Source organism: Gallus gallus, chromosome 7 (genome assembly GCF_016699485.2).
Source record: "Gallus gallus isolate bGalGal1 chromosome 7, bGalGal1.mat.broiler.GRCg7b, whole genome shotgun sequence".
In the NCBI taxonomy this organism is placed as follows: domain Eukaryota; kingdom Metazoa; phylum Chordata; class Aves; order Galliformes; family Phasianidae; genus Gallus; species Gallus gallus.
This window is the reverse complement of record NC_052538.1, coordinates 18382060-18402416: the sequence shown is the minus strand read 5'-3', so window position 1 is coordinate 18402416 and position 20357 is coordinate 18382060. Positions and strand designations below refer to the sequence as shown.

At 35.8% G+C, this 20357-nt stretch overlaps 1 protein-coding gene across 11 annotated transcripts in view; it reads right to left on the bottom strand.

Annotated features, from left to right (window-relative positions):
* Positions 1-20357, bottom strand: part of LRP2 (LDL receptor related protein 2) — a 108287-nt gene that overhangs the window by 63434 nt on the left and 24496 nt on the right. For 10 of the 11 annotated variants that reach the window (XM_040704155.2, XM_040704157.2, XM_040704156.2 and 7 more), the window contains exons 5-21: positions 17930-18040; positions 17696-17809; positions 16696-16812; positions 16110-16253; positions 14869-14988; positions 12621-12749; positions 11812-11981; positions 9221-9444; positions 8252-8458; positions 6383-6585; positions 5608-5748; positions 4497-4700; positions 3365-3557; positions 2801-2926; positions 2441-2571; positions 1657-1794; positions 453-734 (exon numbers count right to left, since the gene is read on the bottom strand). In XM_040704155.2, the coding sequence (XP_040560089.1) occupies positions 453-734; positions 1657-1794; positions 2441-2571; positions 2801-2926; positions 3365-3557; positions 4497-4700; positions 5608-5748; positions 6383-6585; positions 8252-8458; positions 9221-9444; positions 11812-11981; positions 12621-12749; positions 14869-14988; positions 16110-16253; positions 16696-16812; positions 17696-17809; positions 17930-18040 (2754 nt within the window). Of the gene's footprint in view, positions 1-452; positions 735-1656; positions 1795-2440; positions 2572-2800; positions 2927-3364; positions 3558-4496; positions 4701-5607; positions 5749-6382; positions 6586-8251; positions 8459-9220; positions 9445-11809; positions 11982-12620; positions 12750-14868; positions 14989-16109; positions 16254-16695; positions 16813-17695; positions 17810-17929; positions 18041-20357 lie in introns of those variants that run through there. The other variant, XM_040704161.1, reaches the window with a different exon arrangement.

Sequence of the window (20357 nt, the reverse complement as noted above, 5' to 3'; positions counted from 1 at the left end):
ATCTCAGAAGTAGGCTAGGCGATGCACACGGTTTTGTTATTTTTCTTATGGTGCTCTTTTTAAACGTCTTCATCTTTAGTGAGACCGTTTGTCCTTCTCCGTGTATTGAAATAGAATGAGAAAGTGATATTTTACTCTCTCTCAAATTTACAAAAAACTAAGAATAAAAGTAGTTTTTTCTTTAGAAGCAACGTCTTTGTTACTCTTCAAATGAATGTTGAGTCCAGTTGGACATGAATATTTTCGTGCATTCTTCAAGTGCCCAGTGTTGAATCCCCTATGAGTTATCCTGTCACTTCCAAAGTAACTTATCCTCCAAATAGGTCTCAGGATTTATCCACAAATACAACCCTAAAAAATCAGGTTTTATTCTAAGGAAATCAGTCTGACACATCAAAATTTCAGAAATAAAAATCACCAAATACTGACTGTAAATCACAGGGAGCACTTACTTAAAGAACCACAGTTTTGTTCATCACTGTTATCATGGCAATCATCAATGCCGTCACACTGATAGTATCGAGGCACACATCTTCCATTGTTGCAGGAAAACGAGTACGAGCCACACTGCAAAGTCGGTGGCTCATTAGATGGATCTTCAACACACGTCAGTTGATTTGAACCCAGCTTCATGCCATACGGACAACCACAAACTCTCTGAAAATTTGGTACTGGGAAGCAGAAATGGCTGCAATCTCCATTGGGATTTGTTCCTCTGTTACAGTAGTTAGAGCCTTAAAGAGTGACAGAGAAGATGTATGTATACACTATTAATAACAGCTTGGAAACTATTAAAAGCGAAGAGTTACTGCAAAAGAATTTAAAAAAAAAAAAGGTGCTGTAGCAAAATCTGATTCTGCTTAGAATGCAAAATAGGGTGAAGTTCACTGGCAGTAGCAGTAGTAGTAGTAAGTCAAAAATAAGCCCTTGATTCCGTACAATCTTCAATGACACGAGTTTAAGAAAGCCAAAAACACCTTATACAATTTTGCCAAAAAATTCTGCTAATTTTTGGCAAATATATGCAAATAAATACACTAAAGCAAATTAGAACTTTTGTCTGAGCAAGACAAACATACCTGATCCAATGTTTGGACACCAAACAGGTAGTGAACCTTAGCATGAGCTTTGATAAGTACACTGGGTGTTTTTACCAAGGTAACTACAATATCAAATCCTTTTTTTAGATCACATAACTGCATACAATTGATGAGTAAAAAGAAGAAGGAGTTAGAGATTTATGCACAGTGTTTACTTTAAGAATAGTAGTTTAATTAATATAATTTAATTTAGTTTAATTAGTTTATCCAATCCTTCAAAATAAGTAGTTCTGTTTAACTAAAACTTCGACTGGGTAAAGATAAATACAAGGTTGTAATTGGTGATAAAGTAACACAAGATACAATGGAATCAAAATTCCATTTGTCAAGATTATTAAATAAAGAAACAGATATAGTGTAGAAAAACCACATACGGTAACAAGTCACCCAAATGTAGAACCTAAGACTGTATGCATCTGTGCTGTGTCTCTTGCACATCACAGCTGTAAGTAAAGCCATTTTAAACTTGAGAAAGAAACATCTTGAGTGAACGTCCCAAAATATTGTCTCTTATTCTGTATTTCATATCTTTCACCTGTACAACAAACAAGCTCACCTATTTGGGAATGTGCATCGTATGCTTTAACATGCATAATGTTACTAATGCCCCTCCTAATAATAGTCATTTCTCCTCCATCAGACTTCCTCACTCGAACTATTGCACCAAGTCTCCAGTCAGTGAAATAGGCATAACCTGTTTTGAAAGACATTCAACAAACAACAGTTACAGTGCAGAATGGCATAAAATGTGAAGCAATGAGATAGAGCTGCAAGGCATTTCATGTAAATGTAGTAATTTTTCATAATTATTTCCTGAAAAAAAACTGAAGGACTTCCATCTTTACTGCAGCAAAGGTGAAGTTACAGTTACAGACAGATATAACTTAGGAAGAAAAAAAAAACCCTCTTAGATTTTGCTTAATGCAAGATATAGCAGACAGTATCAACATTTCAAATTCTAAGACAGTTTTTAAAATAATTGATTAAGATCTCTTTTTTGAAGGGCTTAGAATACTCTGAAGAGGTTTTTGCACAATATCCAAAGGGGTCAGAAGTCATTATTCCTCTTTGCAAACATCATAAATCCAATAATATACTCTAGATATAATTAATAAAATCCTGATATTTCTAGCCATCTCTAGAGAAGCACCCCAACTTGAAAGCTATAATTATGACAGTATATCTGCACTAAGAGTTAGCTCATCTGACTAAAATGAGTTAGGATATCTAGTTAAAACACAATATTGCAAAAAACATGTTTTATCTCCTGTACTCATATATCATCATATGAACAGCATTCTGTGATATTAACAGGCAGCATTTTCCAATGCCAGACTTACCTCCAAAGATAGTAAGGCCAAATGGGTGAGTCATCTGAGCAACACGTTCAAGAGTTCGTCTGTCCAGTCCATCAAAGGTGCTATGCTCAATTTTATCAAAAAAGGCATCCACCCAATACAGTCTTAGAGAACTAGAAACAATGAAAATGTCTCATCTCTTCAAATGTAATGGTATTTATTATGAAGAACTAACATTTAATAATAATCCTACATCAGTCAATATGATACCAGTGGAGGAAAGGGGCAGGGGGTGATGTCTGAGAAAACCTTGCATTTTACAGGTTTTTATAAAGTTGGGAAAAAAAGTGTCTACAAGAAAGTGTCAGCACACACAGTTTGACCCAATTGTATTGTCCTTACCTCCAGTCAATGGCTAAGCCGTTAGGCCAGCCTAGAGTTGTATTCACAATTGGTAAGCCATGTGATCCATCACTCCAGGCCCTCATAATTTTAGCAGGACGGAACCAATCTGTCCAGAATATATACCTGAAAGAACACACCAGAAGACACATAAGCCCACATACTTAAGAACTTACTTACCCCATACTTAAGAAAACCCACATAATTTGCCTTGACCTCCCTTCCCTCCTCAGTCAGTAGTGATACTGACAAAATCTTTCTGTGTACAATGATTACCAAGATGAACTTAAGTTATTCGTCCCTCTCAACATGATATATCCATACTGTTAAAATTGTTATAGATTTCATTTAACTAATCTACAAGGAGGAAGAATCAAGCAAAAAAATGCATTCTCCAGGTAATACTTGCAAATATGCACAAATATTACAAAGAATTTTCTCCTGATCCTTTTGACTTATGCACACAGTCGAAGAGTTAAGGCTAGTGTTAAATAACTTCAAAGTGCAGTGAACAAAAAGTTAACTCGTTCACATAATTTTAAGACAGAATCAAAGACTATTTACCCAATGACAGGATGAACCACTATTGATCGAGGATTATTTAAATTCTGAACAATAGCTCTTCTAGATTTATCTGCAAGTCTCATTACACTTATACTTCTGTATCGAGGGTCTGTCCAGTACAGATTCTTTGAGATCCAGTCAAAGGCCAAGTCTTCAACACTTTCCACTCTATTAGCTGTCAGAATTTCTCTTCCTAGAATTTACAATACATACAATCACTGTACATATTCAGAATCAGAAGAAATAACCCGAAAGTATTATTCTATTCACAAATTTAATGGTTTTCCCTGGTAAAAATGCTGCTTCTGTGGTACTTAATATAAAGCCCATAGGGATGCCCTTAGTTCCAGGTAAAGGAGGCATATGCTTCAGGAGCACAAATCCATAAGAGGAGAAATAATGACTAGCCAAGCCAGGAGAAAAATCTGTCACCAAGCTTCCAAAGGAAGGAGTTTAATGAGTGGAGGAAAGTAAAGACACAGTACTGTTTGGTCCCCAGGTTACACCTTAGTCAACAACCAGACTGTGAGCTGCACTCTACCATTACTCCGATCCAAGGCATCATGCATGTTCAGGAGGCAACACGCTAACTTAATATACTTAATATATGATCATTATTGTATATTATATATGTATATATATATATCATATATTATATGATCTTGTATAAATATATATGATACTGACTTAATATATGATCATTATTACAACTTAGAAATATTCTTCACACTATCACAAACAGGAATCCCAAAATCTCATAACAGTAAAGTTCCTTTTTTCCACTGCAGTTTTATGACAAACATCTTGCTCTTCAGATAGGAAAATAAAAAAGAGAAACTCAGTCTTATACTATCAAAAGGTGAAATAGTCCGAGGATGACAAATACAAGTTGTGACAAGTGCTAAAAACTGTTCATTCCCAAGCACACTCATCAAATTTGTCAAATAACCAAAGGCAATTTTTGACTACTTTTATGAGCTTAATATGAGTTGAACCAATATTTGACAAACATTTTTCATATTACTGAGACAATGCAGATTTTTCTGTATATGTTACAAAGGATTTTTTTAAGGGATATACATAGTACCCTCCTTATCACAATTACAGTATGTATCTTAAGAATGACTCTCACCTGAACCATCAGTTTTCTGTTTATAGATCATATCTCTACTTGTGTCTGAAAAAAAAATGGTGTCATCTTGAGCCCAGAAGTCAATTCCAACAAAATATGAAGGGCTTCCTGTTACAGGTATGATCACATCTTCTTGGGTAGAAAGATTGAATGGGATTCCCCGCACTGCTAGCTGGGATGAAAATAGCAGAAACTGCTGCACAGCTGCAAAAGAAAAGAAAAGACACAGCCTTTACTTATTTACAGGGAAAGAAAATTGAGCATTAATTACTTAAAGCTTTATTTTCCTTTCACAACACTAATATCCTAGAAATTGAAGAAAGAAAGAATAAGAAAATATAAACACAGACTTATATAAATTTAAATATAGACAAATTGAAGAAGAAAAACAAAACTCAACATAGAATATTAAGTGACGTGTCCAGGTCTTCTTTTTGCCTTGCTACCATGGTCCTAATACACCTTTACAAAAAACATCCCTATAGATGGGGAAATCTCTCACACTCTCTTTACAATCATACACATAAATAAAATCTTCAGGTTCTGTGGAATCACCATATAGCCAGACCATATCTGAGTAGCAAGAGGCATAACTACATAGTTAAACAATAGAATTGGATGAAAGATACATGGCTTAATTTGCCAGTAACTAGGAATGGCAAACCTCCCAGTAACAGTTTGCCCAGAGAGCAGCAGATTGCTGATAGAAGCTCACAACCCCAAGTCTGAATCTTTTATTCTTGCCATAAAGGGAGAACAACAACTTAACCTGTACAATACTCTAATTACATAGATCCCACATTCAAATAATGTAAAATCTCCAAGCATCCATGCTTTAGGGTTAAGAGCTTAATCATACTGCTGTCTACACATATTCCATATCAAACTGTCTTAAAGTGCTTGCAGAAAGTAGCGAGTTTAAGTTGTTATGGCTTGAAATGAACTTCAGCAGATTACATTTAAAGTTGTCAACAAGAGTTGTAGCAGAAAAACATTATGTCCTTGGCATACTGAAATCATGTTACTATTGAAGAGAAGGAACAGGTTCTATAAATATCTCTAGAGTTAATGGAATACTGCTATTTCCAACAGTCATGCAGCCCCTTCTTACCAACACAATGCCGTCCATCTACGTGTAGATCAAAGCCCAGTATACATCTACAGCGATAACCTAGTCCATCATTATCTGTTTTGTGACTGAGAACACAGATCTGTTCACATCCTCCATTGTTATTTCCACAAGGATTTCTCACTGGAAAATAATATAGACAGGATTCTAACTTCATCTGGCATAAATTTTGATTATTTTTTTTAAATTGTTATTTTGATTTTTCAGTACTTTTTCAACATCCGCAATAAAACATATGGACTTTATAGGAATTACAATACATGGAAATCATACAACACCAGCTTCACCCTGGAGCACACTGAATTCCCATCAAAGCTAACCAGCACTCAAGGTATTCAGTTCTGTACAGAGATACACAGTGCATGGCAAGGAAGCCATCATCAGGGTGACAATTTTCCACAGAGATCTACTTCATAATTATAGCTCACAAAATTCATTCATACCAGCAGCTTTTTCCAAGTGTACCCTCACTGCATTTGTTTAGAAAGAAAAGCCCCAAATGCCAAAATTGTTCAAGTACAAGTTTGACTCCTCCAAATACCAACACATTTTGTAAACCTCACTTTTAAATGTTGCATTTGACTCATCATTAGCAAGAGAAGCTGGATGGAAGTCCTATACAGAAGAGCCCAGTCCTAAAAACGTATGTACTACAATCATTAGTTCTTTGTCTCAAAATGGAAGCCTTTCGTTATTTTTAGCAACTTATCATAAGATAATTCTTAAATCTCCATTAACAATCCTGTCAGTGTCTTACCATATGGCTGTCTGGCAGCATGATAAACTGTCACTCCGTACGGTCTCAGTGAAGACTGGTAGATCACTTGGGGGTTTGATTCTGAAAACTTATTAGCTTTCACCACTGCCATTTTTGTCCAATCAGTGAAATAAACATTGTGTTCAAATAAAGTAATTCCATATGGATGAGGAATTAGAGAGCCTCCATGAGCTATTGTTCTCCTGTTATAAAGATTTTCTTTAATTAATTACAAAATACTATATGGAAAATATTTTTTCTTAACAGACTACAAGGCACAGGATTATTCCTTTATACACTCGCTTTTGTTTCTATAGACATGAAAGAAGTCAAATTACAAACAAAAATGACTAAACGAACTGAAGAGATTAAATATAAAGGACGTGTAAGCAAAAAACACATCAAAAATGTTAATGATTTCTAAGAAAAGACAGTGAGTAAGAAGAAGTAATCAAAAGGAAATTACAGAAAGAACAAATAGAGGAAATTAAAGATCTCTGTAACATATTAAAATATTCAAGAAGCCTTGAATGTAAAAAAATTATGGCTGCATCAGCCACTGGCCAAAAATAAAATCCAAGGGCTGCAGTAAAAAAAAAAAGAAAAAAAAAAGTAATAAAAGAAAAATAAAAAGAAAGAGATATATGGGAAAGAGGCCTCAACTAGTTGCCCATGCAAAACCAAAGAAAAATCAAATGCTAATAAGTTATATATATCCTATGGAAGAAATTGTAACAATATTTTTCTGGATAAATACTAGGAGATAAGATAGACATTTAAGTCCTCAAAGAACACATAACAGTAAGACTGATATCATTTTTGTATAGTCTTGTAGGAAGGTCTACAAATCAGATGAATTCTACAGTTTTATTCTAATGGTTTTCGGGATGACTTAAGTTAATGCTGCAGGCACAAGAGATGTGATTATGTGGAGAATAAACTGTACTTTAACACTGTCTACAGACTATGCTGTTGTGCCATTCCCTTTTGCCTGCTTACACAACACCTAAAAATTTCTTGGTGTTGCTGTTAGCAACAGGTTTTTCCTCTACAGAAAAAACAGAGATTTTACTAAGCACCTTCTTGCCTTACAGAACCGCAAAAACAACCTCAAAAAATACAGATTAAGGAGATCAAAGATACCAGCATTATTTTTACAGTTTTCCAAGTAAAAGAATAAATTGAGCAATAAACTTGCCAACTGAGCAGAGGACTGTTTTTCAAGTCACAGTGTAAGAGGTATGTTGAAAGTAAACAAGTTTTTCTTGTGATTGAGTAACAGAGACCAATCACAAATGCGGAGATAAGCAGCCTTCTAAACACTACAATCACAGCCCCATAAAAACTGAAAGGTTCCTTTCTTGCACTCTGTGATACTGTTTCCCCAGCATCACAGTAGGGCGAATGATGAATTTTAATTTCTGACAGCAAAAATTAATCAAGTGTAAAAAGAACAAAACCCAAAGGACTTAATACCCATTACGCAAAGTAGTGCTTTATAGATTAATAGTTTAAATAAATTCATTTGTGAAAAAGATGCAAAGGATGATGATCTAAGACAATGCACATTATTCAAAAATAATAAAAAGCAGACACTACAAAAATGCACACTAGTAGGCATAGGCTAAAGAAGGGTATATTGTAAAAAAAAGTATAAAATGTATTCAGTGTAGAAACAGAACAAAGAATGACAGTAATTAAGGATTTTCTACAAGTAGTACGACACCACGGGTATCAAGGAATGTCACATTCATTATGTTGTAATTTACACTGTTTATGAATCACTTTTTGTTAGACACCAGAACACTTAGAACTAGACAGAAAATAATCCAAGTATCTGTAACCTCCAAGGAGTAATATTTCTCTTACCTTTGAAGCCCATCATAAGTTACAGTCTCGATGTAATCAAATCGGCTGTCAACCCAGTATAGCCTTTTTGATACAATATCCAAAGTTATTCCAGCAGGCCAGCCTAATTTTGTTTTTATCAAATCCTGACGGTTTGTGCCATCCATGAAGGCTCTTTCCACTTTAGGATCACCAGACATACTATCCCAGTCAGAGAAAAATAAGTAACTATAAAGAAAAAAAAAAAAAGTCCCATGTTTCCTTTAGATTTTACCAAAAAAAAAAAAAAAAGCTAAAATTTAAATAGAATTTAGAAACTATGACATCATTTAAATCCAGCACACTTTCAAGGTCAGCATAACTCACACTTGGCATATATGAAAAACACACTTCATAATTTCTGCCCAAGAACTGACATGTATTTTCTTTTATACAATGAATCCAGAAAAAAAATATACTTTCACCCAAAAGACCTCAAAACTACTGAGCGTTCTTCGTAAAATACAGACTTAAGTGTGCTGCCAGAAATTAATCACTGACAAATCTAAGCATCGTGACAGCAGTACCCACCACCGTAAACTGCTCCTGCAAGTCTCTGAGGATCCAAGTTTCCAAACACTACTGAAGCACACTGGTCTGGGAGGCAGTAGCTTCCCCAGCTCTATGCCACCATTTTATTTCAGATAGTATGAGTTCTGTGGATGTTAACAAATACTTACAGATAACTTCTAGTCTTGAAAGTAACTCCACAGTCTGCCTGTTTTCATGACTGTGCTAAAACAGATTCCATACATTGGGAACAAAAGCAGCGTAAAGCTCTCCCATAATAATGTAACATGTACAACAGCTGAGGATAGAATGTAAGTGCATAAACCATTGCAGATATAATTCTAAAATAACTAGCCTGAGCTGTTTGTTAGTTCTCCACCTTTTCAGGTGAGTAGAGGAATTTCTGGTACCTTTTACCATTAGTTGACACTTATCACTTACCCAACAGTTGGATCGAGTGCTATTCCTCTAGGATTTCCCAGATTTTCAGCAATAAGAGTGACACGGTTTGTTCCATCCAAGTTGACCATATCTATTCTGTTCACACTGGTCTCAACCACATACAGTTTATTGTTAACCCAATCCACTGCTAGATTTTCAGGAGTGTCAACTGAAACATTTAAAACTTCTTGGAAATCAGAGCCATCAATATTAATAGAAAAAACCTGAAAACAATACAAATAACACCAATACTAACATTACGTTTTGTTTATCATGAGTCATATGGCACCTATCACCACACCAAGCACAGATTGGTCATTACATATTAACCAAGTCACATACTTAGCTATGTCCAGCTTTGGGTTTTGGGGGTGTTTTTTTTTGTTTTGTTTTTTGTTGTTTTTGTGTGTGTGTGTGTGTGTGTGTGTGTGTGTGTGTGTGTGTGTGTGTGTGTGTGCGCGTGCTTGTTGTTATTGTCAGGAAGCTTGATATTCAACTAGCATTTCAACAAAATGAATTAAGCAACAAGCTAAATCAGCCTTATGCTTTACCAAACATGGCAAGTTGCTGGATTAAAAAATACACAAAGAAAACATATCTGGCTTTCCTGGAATCTAGCAAAAACTATTATTTCCATGAATTGAAACAAATCAACAAGCTTTAGCAAAGCTCTCATCAGTGACCAGAAACAAAAGGGGGAGTCCTTATTGTACCAACCATCAGAGGGAAATGACAAGGAAAATATACTTTGCTAAGTGAAGAAACCAAGGGAAATCTCTCTATCCTGACAAAAAGGAGAAGATTCAATTAGGCTTCTATTTCTTTTTTATATAAGCCAAACTTTAACAGCATCGTGCTCAAAAAATATCATTGTCTTACACACAAGCTCATAGCTACATGAAGTCAACAGTATAAATTCAGTAATTTTTATTATACAGCAATCATGTCATTCTAGCACAGGGTAATTTGTAAAGCCAGGAATCATTATCTCCTTTTTTTGGAACAACAGCCTGAGGTCTGAAATGTATCTATATGAATATGCACATTTCCACAAGTAAGTATATGCAAGAAAAATAGCAACTGAAATGATTGTATCATTTAAAGTATTCTTCAGGCCTACATAATACTAACAACAAACCAGTAACAGCCTATAGAGCATTCTTTGGAAATCTTGTATACGGAAGAGCTTAGGGCATTAGGTTAGCAGGCAATACACTAAATGAGATAAAGGTGTCACTGAATACAACCCACAATTTCCTGTTTCAGTTCATGTTAGTCTTTGAAAAGAAAAAAAGAAAAAGACAATCCCCTAACAGTGCTTACCATATAAGCCATCAAGGTGGAAATACATACCACACGATAATATTCTTAATGTCAATGTTCACTTCAGATCATTCTAGTTAGGACTTAACTAGATTAATTAATCCTAATGAATTACTTAGGATTAACTATATAGGGATAGATAAAAAGACAGTCCTTGCCATGTGAAGTATACAGGGGAAAAAAACATATTACCTTGCGTTTGTAACCTCTACAGAGATGAGAGAAATGTCCTGTCTCATGAAAGTTTACATTTGACCCTGAATTACTACAGTTACAATCAATGCATTCTCAGTAATGTGATCTCAACACAGCGAAAATGGTAACGCCAGAATTATGAACAATTCAAAAGTTGTGTGCACAACTCCTCTTGTTTAACTTGAAGGCCACACAGTGAGCTTTCCAACAGAACTAATGTGGCACCAGAGTGGAAACGCTAGTTTTCAGCTATGAATATAGATTGATAATGACAGTGATACCAAATTGATCCACACATGGTGTTAGCGGGAGGCAGACCATGAATTCTCCTTTATGCTTCTTGGCAGTCAACATGAGGATGAGGATTCTAGAGTTTTACCACTTGACTGGCCTTTTTTTTTTTGTTTCTCTAAGGTATGCTTGGAGAAGAAAGAACAAGGGTGATGTCTAAATTTCTCAAGGATCTCCAGATACTTGTGCTTTTTGTGTTTTTTTTTTGTTTTGTTTTGTTTTTTTTTTGGTTGGTTGGTTTTTTTGGTTAATTACTGTATTTTACTCTACCTTGAAGCTAAAATATTTCCTCTTCAAAAAAAAAAAAAGTAACAGAACATTGGCTCATTACACCAAACACTGTCAATATTTGTTATCTAAGCTCAATTACAGTGCTATTTGAAGCATATAAAGAGATCTGATTTTTATCATCTTGGAAGGCACAAAGCTTTTACATTTAAAATGATCTTGTTTCAAAAAATTACCAAGAAAATTTTGTTCAGTTTTGAAAGAATGTCTACTATTTCTCTTAATTAGTTTTTTGGACTCCGTCTCAAATAAAATTAAAAGTTGCTCAAGATATTCCCATACAATAGGATTCTTTGTTTAATATGTCAAATGTAATAGTATAGCTTGAAAAATGCAGTCATTAACATAAAACTTTTCAAGGAGGTTTTTTGTCAGAAAACAAAAGCACAGCCAAATTTTGCTCTCAAAAATGAAAGCCTATCAACACATTCCACCCCGGCTGTTCTCTACTTCCACATACAGAAAAATTTATTCTTCTTGTAATTTCGACTCACCTTATCTTGCACTGTATCAGTCCAAAAGATCCTATGCAGGTAGAAGTGGAAGTCCACTCCAACTGCAACTCCACGATTCTGTGACTGTACCAGAGTACGAAAATTTCTTCCATGAAGATCTCCAATCAGTAAATCACGGCCATTGGAAAAAATGATTGATGCAACACCAGCTGAAAGCAGAGGTGATAAATATATGACTATTCTGTGAACAAGCTATCTGCAAAAGGTCACTGAAATATATTCATACAGGTCATACACAGCAGACACAAAGGTTTAAATAGATACTCAGGCTACAACCTGTGTAGGTGGTTCTATGTGAGTACTTACCTCCTTTGATTTGCCCTTGTTTTCAGCCTTAGAGCAAATCAGGCAGCAGTGTATACTAAAACTCAGGTAAAACTTTCACAAAACTTCTGTGTGTCTTAAATCCTAAAGATTTTTTTCTATTTTCTATCTCCTTTAATCAAAGTAGAAACTTTCTTAAGATTTTTCTGCCTGATGGGATTCAGATATTCTTTAATTCTAGTAGGCAGGCCTTTTTCCCTGGCTTTTCATGTACTGTTCTCTTCACCTTCTTTATTCTCTCATCTCCTCAGAAGAGGCAGCCAGCTCCACAAGCCTACAGGTGCCAGCAAATACAGTCTCTTGTTGATTTCTGCTGATGTTTTGAATTCTGTCTCAACCTTAAAACTGTAAGTTCAAAGTTAAAAAATCAAACTTTCATGTGATGTTATGCAGACCATTTTAACCCATTTTAAGCTCTATTAGTCCAGCAAAAGCAAGAGACTCTTGCACTGCTACATACTAACCTGAAGTGTTGGCTCTACAGTGTCGATGATGCTCTAGGAAATAACCTTCCACACAGTGGCACTGGTGATGTCCCACACGATCTTCACACAGCTGGTCACAGACACCCCACATTTTGCAGTCATCAAAATCTGTTAAGTGAACAAGGCATAATTAAAAAAAAAAAAATGTTACATATCAGAGGGATGTCATCATATTTGGGAAGCTTCAAATTTGCCCTCTCTACTTGCTTTTTATTTGTTTGCAAAATGGTGGCAGGGGAAAAGGAAATTTTGCATGCTTTTTTCACAGATCCTCAATATTCTACTTCTAGGTAAGAGAAAAACTGGAGTTTGCTACCTAGTGATCTTCCCAATAAAAAACAAAACCATCAGGCAAAGAGGAAAACTCACTGGAAGTGAAGGGATGACACTGTATACGATCCACAACACAGTGTATGTCTAAACAGTATTCTTGCTACAACAGATGCAAGTATATTATGTACACACATGCACACCTGGATGGATTTAAGTCTACTCTGAAGGCAAGTCGTATCTTAACGTTAGGGTAGTACTGAGCTCAAGCTAACAAGGCAATGTTTGTTAGGTCAGACACTTGCTAGCAGAGGTGTCCGATTTCCAATTAAGAGGTGGATGCGCACCAGAATCAAACAGTAAAAAGTACAAAGGAAGAACTTTTTGGCATGTAAAATAGCATATATGTAGAGTCTGCAACAAGGACAACCCAGCAAGTTCTCAAGATGCGCTCTAAAAGCAATTACTAGGATTGCTGCAAAATCTTTTACTTCCAGAACTGTAAAGTATCTACCTAACTTTCTAAATATCTCATTTTATCTGTCATTATCTCAAGTCCAGAAGATTTCTAATGCTACTTAACAAATAGTTTTGAGACATTAAAAGCCAGACCTCCTTCACTTGTAAACCTACGAGCAGCACCTGCACATTATAGTGCTAGAATTCCATTGTTAAGCCAAAAAGGAATAAATAAAAGGAGAAAATGAAGTATTCTTCCTACAGGAACGTGTATTTATTAAACATTTGTTGATACCTAAGTAAAAGTGAAGTACTTCCTAGGTAGTACACTTTGGTACTGAAAAAATGTTGTCAGTAGCTTTCCAGCTTCCATGTGTGTTAAAATAAATCAGTCCACAGCGAGCCAGAAGCAAATGAAGACAAATTAAAAATTACAGTTCAATTATTTTGGCCAAAAACCAGTTACATTGACTTAAACTAAGATCTGGAGTTACGCACTAATGACTGTGGGCTCTTCCCCATGACAACTGTTTCTCCCACTACACATGACTATGTCTCTGCAAACTAAAATAGATTGATTAAAATTTCCAAGGTAGAATCAGACAGCTAAGTTTACAGAGTAGTCAAGCAGAACAACAAAAGACTCACTGAAACTACACCAGGTTTGCAAACATGTCCTTCATATATTTTCCACATAAAAGTGAAAGTAGAGAGTAAATTTTGATAGTACAAAAATCTCATGAGAAATTGAGCACTCGGAATACTTTTAATAGCACAAGAACCATAGCTTGAGTTTAAAACTTATAAAATAATCTGGTTAAGCATATACGACTAGGCTAAGCATCATGATTCTAGCATTTCCATTTGCTGACACAAATCATATATACCACCAGCAGTTTGTGCTTCCAATTTACAACAGGTACAGAAGATAAATGTAGCACCAAAATACTTCCTTTATGTTCTTGCAAAAATTCCTTATTTTCACATAAATACATATACCGATATGTCATAGGAGATACAGCCACTCAATAACACAAATATATAGCACTCTTTCCATTTTAAATTACAATGATCTATTGGGTTCTTATCTCACTTTCACTGTCACTTTCAAAAACCGTTCAACATCATTACCTGATTTTCTAGGCATACACCACCACACACCTCTGGAGCAGAAAAACTCTCCTCATCTAATCACTAAAAGCTTTCTAACACAATTTGATAATAAAACAGATACCCAAGAGTAAATCATCTTAAACATCATCAAGCTCTCACTATGTCATTAAGAGTCTCACTGAATTAGATCTTTATGATATCTCTCTGGTTTGTTTCTTTGTCACCATGCAACTGTTGTACTGAGTAATGTATTCTTTTGCTGGCTTGAGAGATTTTCTCTTTGCCAGTGCATCCATCCTCTTCGAACTTAACTTCCTGGAATTGAGACTTTTCTAATGGGCTGTGAGAAGGTACTAGGTATCTGCAATGATTGTATTTCACTTACCAATACAAGTACGACTGTCATTGCTACTTATTGTATATCCCGAAGGGCAATAACACATCCCTCCTGAAGGAGAAGAATGACAGCGATACTGGCAGCTCAGAGCAGCACAGTGTGATATGTCTAAAAAGGAAATGAAATAGTTCAGAAATACAATTACTGGTATTACTGGCAGAACAGTTCTGCCCTACTGACAGTTACAAAGCTATAGCCTTTTCTATGATGAGTCTCCCACTTCAGAAACAGCTTCTTAAAACAAGTATGCACCGGAAAAGACGTCTAAGGTTCCATAAAAATCACATATGCTTACATACATGCCAGCAAGAAAATAGAAGACAGGAATTACACTAATGTTTATAACAGGGCTTAGAATGGAGCTCAAGGATAAGTATCAATCTTACAGGAGATGCAGAAAATAAGTAAGAATACCATGTAAATAGCTGCACAGTGGAAGCTATCTACAGTGCACCATAATTCTCTCCAGTTCCACGAAATGTACTTGTGAACAATATATCCTTGAGCTCCACTTATTAGAACATAACCTCACCATTTGCTGTTTTATGCTGAAAAAATAATGTACTGCATTATATTAAGAAGAATATCCATGCTATTCCTATATATTAGAATATATTGGTTGGGCTTTATCCATGGAAGAACACTTTATCCTTTTCTTCTCTTCCTTCCTTCCTTCAAAAGAAGGAAGGCAAAAATGCCTTCATCACTCTTCCCTTTCTTTGTAACTAAAAAACAGTGATAGGTAATGAAATTACGATTGTAAAGCACTTGCTGACTTCTTTCTACTCTTTTCATCCTTCTTTTCCTTATACATCTTGATAAACTTCATTTTGCAGCCTACATCCAATGTTACAACTACATCACTCAGCAAAGCAAAAGGTACTATTCCATGACAAGGTTTAAAGTCTCTATTTTTTTTTTCTGTCCTCCCTCATATTCCAAAATGAGGAAATTGAAAACGTGAAACACCCTACATCCCAAAACTCAGAGGGAATCAATGTTCACAAGAGTGAAATTAATAGAAAAACTATGCAAGCTCATCGTTTCCAAGACAGAAAACTCAGTAGCAACACCAACTGAAGAACCAGACACTCCAGGTGAAAAGATATTTTTGAAAACCCTAATCCAAGTGACTTAACCAAGGCTCAGAATACACTGATGTGAATGTAAAAATATATCCATTCTGACATTTCTGCTGTTCTGTATACACTTATGATTCTAATACATACTGCAATGTCTGCCTGCCGTGATGTTCGTTTCATCTTCTCCTGCAGGGCAGTCTGCAGCTCCATCGCACACTTTCCCAATTGGAATACAATGCCCTGACTCAGGGCAGGCCCACTCTCCCGGGTAGCATTCATGATAACTACTTTCTGTGGAAAAGAGAAATAAGTGTAATTGAGAGGTACATTTCAAATACACTTAGAAGATGCCCAAACCTTCTTCACTCCTCATTATTAAGTCTACATTTTATTACTCTTTGTGAGGGCTTACCTTTTGACTCTGGTTATCAACAAAACAACACCAACCAACTTCAATAGTCAAGCAAGAATAAACTACTCTTGCTGCATGCTAAATTTAATTTGCACCACATTTTGTACCATGGCAGTAACTCTCACAAGCACAACAATGTACTAAAGATTGTACAAGTTAAAAAAAAAAAAAAAAAAAAAGATGCAAAGATGGAATTCAAAGTTTTCCAGAGAATGAAAATGAATTCAAAACATCCTGATTGGTCAAAACTCCAAAGAAATAGTTTAATGAGGTCTTCCTCTGAAAACATCATCGTTAGAAATAAGCATTACTACTACATACCACATCCTCTTTCATCTTCATTATCTTCACAGTCATCATCACCATCACATATCCAGCTCTGATGAATGCAGCGGCCACTTGGACAAGTGAAGAAGTTGCCTCTACAGGTTGCATAAGCTAAGGAAAGAAACACCAGTAAATGAAACTACTGAGTGACAAAAAGGTTGGCAATAGTAGCCTTGTCTGATAGATGAACCGTCATTTATACCAGTAAAATTGAGATAGTTCCGCAACTTACATATATTGTAAACAGTGCTGTTTTGTTCTGGTTTGCTCTTTATTTTAAAATACTAGAGTGCTAGGGCTTTTTGTTTTGGTTTTACTAGAAATGAGAAGAAATGCTGAATTCCTCAATTAATTTTGCAACAAGATGAACAGCACCTTACTATCAATATTTTTGAATTTGGATTTAAAAAGGAGATGCTACTCAAGATATTAGAGATAAAGATACTCATATTCAGAGAAAGAGAGTAAAAAGCTTCATGAACATTTCTGTTTAAAGCTCTCCACGGTTGTTAAGCTTTCCCTTCTAAGAGTTCATAAACATCTGTGGGTCTTCAAAGGACAAACATCATCAAATAGATAATAGAGAAATATCGGAGGGGACAGGGAGGATGCAAAAAAAATCGTGCTGGTGTTAAGTTCATGGTAGGATACAGAAACTAAATAACAACATGTGACTTTCCAAAAGCACAGGAGAAAGAAGTAGCTCAGATCCTAGAATCAATGGGGAACTCTGCAAATATACAGATCAGACATTTGACAGCTCTATAGCCATGATACTGGTTGGAGATGTAAAATCCTAGAATATCAGACCATGAAGAAAGGAATGAGCAAGAAATTCACAGAAAGAGAACTGCCAATTAAGCAACTGACATGAACATCCAACAAACTTGTAATGGTCACATGGCCAAGCAACTTAATTTTGGTTTTCTTCTGTGCACTGTAACTAACTCTCATTAAACTATTTAGAGAAAGAGGAAAAAAAAAACCCACATACTGCAAGAGTTTTCATCACTCCTGTCTCCACAGTCATCATCATGGTCACACATAAAGGCCTGTGGGATACATTCTCCATTAGCACACTGAAACTGCGTACTGGCACATCCACGTGCTGAAAGAGATTTTAGAATAGAAAGACATACAAGAAATCTGTCAGAAAATTAAAATCTTATACTTCATATATCTCTTTTCAAGTTAATTTGTTAAGGATCTCTCTGCATGTGGTACGTACTGCAATTAGCTTCATCAGAAGTATCTCTGCAATCAACTTTGCCATCACATCGTTGGCTTGCATTAAAACATGCTCCGTTTGCACAGGATAACTGTTCACATCTTGGGTAGCCTACAATAAGAAATTCCTCAGTATTAGTGTAGGTATTGGACTGTAGAGTACAATGAGTCATATATACCCTGCATCACCAGAACATCCTGATTTACTGGAAAACAAAACAGGAATACACAACTTGCCAAATTACTACTGAAAAACAATCCATTAATTTAGTATATTGTCTTCTCTAACAGTTATTTAAGAATATTCTCTAGGTAGTTAGTAAAGTTTCAAGAGATTAGGCATATTTCAATTCATACTCCTGAAACTCAAAACACGGGATCTGTGTTCTCAGTACAGTCCTACAGTAGTCAGGATAACCATTCAGAAGTAGCAAAGAAAGAATAAATGAGCAAGAAATGCTGGCTTCTGTGAGGGCCAAACACTGTGCTACACTTCTGTGCACTGTACACTGTGCCACGCAGCTTCCAGTTAAGGCCTCTGTGAAAGTAACACAGAAGAGTCATCTATGTCACTGCTTGTGGTGAACTCTGTCAGTGCTGAGGAAACAAAGGAAGAAAAACAGAACTTCAAAAAAACAGTGATCATATTATTGCCCTATAGCAAACACAGACATGAGGAGGAGGACTTACCCCAAGATCAAGACTCCTTTGAGCTACACTGAATGAGGCTGAGTCCACAGCAGCAATGATCTGAGAACTGGCAGACCAACAAGAGCCTTGTTCTTGGCCTTAATTCCCAATTTTGATCTCCGCCATTCTAGTCTTCGGCTGCCTTCTCACCTTACGTCAGTTTTGCTTCTTCCCTTACCTGAACTTTCCCTAGTGAAACATTTCCTTCAGCCTCATTCTGTAGCTGTTACTTATAATTTGTCCAACATTAAGAACATTAGCCTCTTACCATGGCCCTTTTCTTCTTCTTCGGTCTACATCCCCCTATGATCTTTTCAGTTCTTGATCTATGTTCCCCTTCACCCTCACCTCTGCAAATCCATTCCAGTCCTAACTCCTCACTTCCTGACCACAACAGCTATTTAGTGTAGGAAACAAGAGGCAGGAACCAACTAGTTAGGCAGCCGACCCACGGCAGCAATTCAACATCCAAATTAGAAATGAAAATCTTAGTGTTTCTGAGCCCACATTCAGCTCATCAGCCTCAACAAATACATCACTAAGACTTCCCCTTTCTCTCCTATGGTCTCAGCACAGTGCTTAGTCACCAGAGTTGTATCCAGGAAGGTTGTTCTATCAGTCACCACAGAGAAAAATGGATAGCACTGGGACTTCCATTTTTCAACTGCAAAGCTGAGGTAGGAGACAGAATTCTACCTTTTTTTGCAAGAAATAAAGGTAACTAATACATTAAAATGATATCAGTACTGCTGCTTGTTACCACAAGTATTTGTGATCACAAATAATCTTCCACTTCACTGTGCATTTTTTAAGTTTCAAAGTGAAAGTATTTACTAACTGTTGACTAGTAAGACAGCTGGAAAAATGACCTGATATGCATATTTAAGAGATTAAAAGAAATGCATTCATTTTATGAAATTAAAACAGCTTCAATGCACTAATTACATGACCCATAGCTGAAATATTGTTCTGATGTTTATCTCAGCCTCTGCCTGGGTAGCTTTCCCTTGCTGTTAGTCCCATTAGCGGCAAAATGGACTAAGGTTTTGAATCCCCTTGTTCAGTTTTATTACTTGTTTAATTGTTGAGTTGCTTCATATTGGTGACATTTTGCATTTGACTAGCTTCTTAAATGATGTAATTTATTCAGAATAAAACTTTATCTTATTTACAATTTAAATTTGCTTCCAGAAAGATCAGTGAGTGCAAAGCGTAAGTAAATAGACATGAGTTTACATTCTGTGATTACCTGTGAAATAACAGAATCAATTTTAAGCTATTTTTTTCTTCCACAGTTCCTGGATGTTTCATTTCTGTTTATGAAATCTTTTAATGTAAATTAATTGATAAGGAAACAAGAGTGACTAAGGAAAAGGCCAAAACAGTGATATTTCTATTTGTTTATATCAGATAGTACAGAAAAGGAAGTGGATGGTAACAGCGGAAGAAGTTAATTTCAAAGAAAGTAAAATAGTAAAATCTAACACAAATTCATTCCTACTGTTAATCACGAAGTCACCAAACAATTCATTTTGTCCTAAGGATTCTGTTTAAAGTATTAAGCCTTGCAAAGATAGAAAGACAATAAGATTATCCAGCCTTCCTGGAAAGGTCTTGTCATTACAGTCTTCATGATTTTCCTGTCTTCAGTATCATCACATTTCTTCAGACTAGTCCAACACTCCTACTTTTAATGTTCCAAGTCACAGTCATTCTTCTGTCTTAGAGGGACTGTCAAC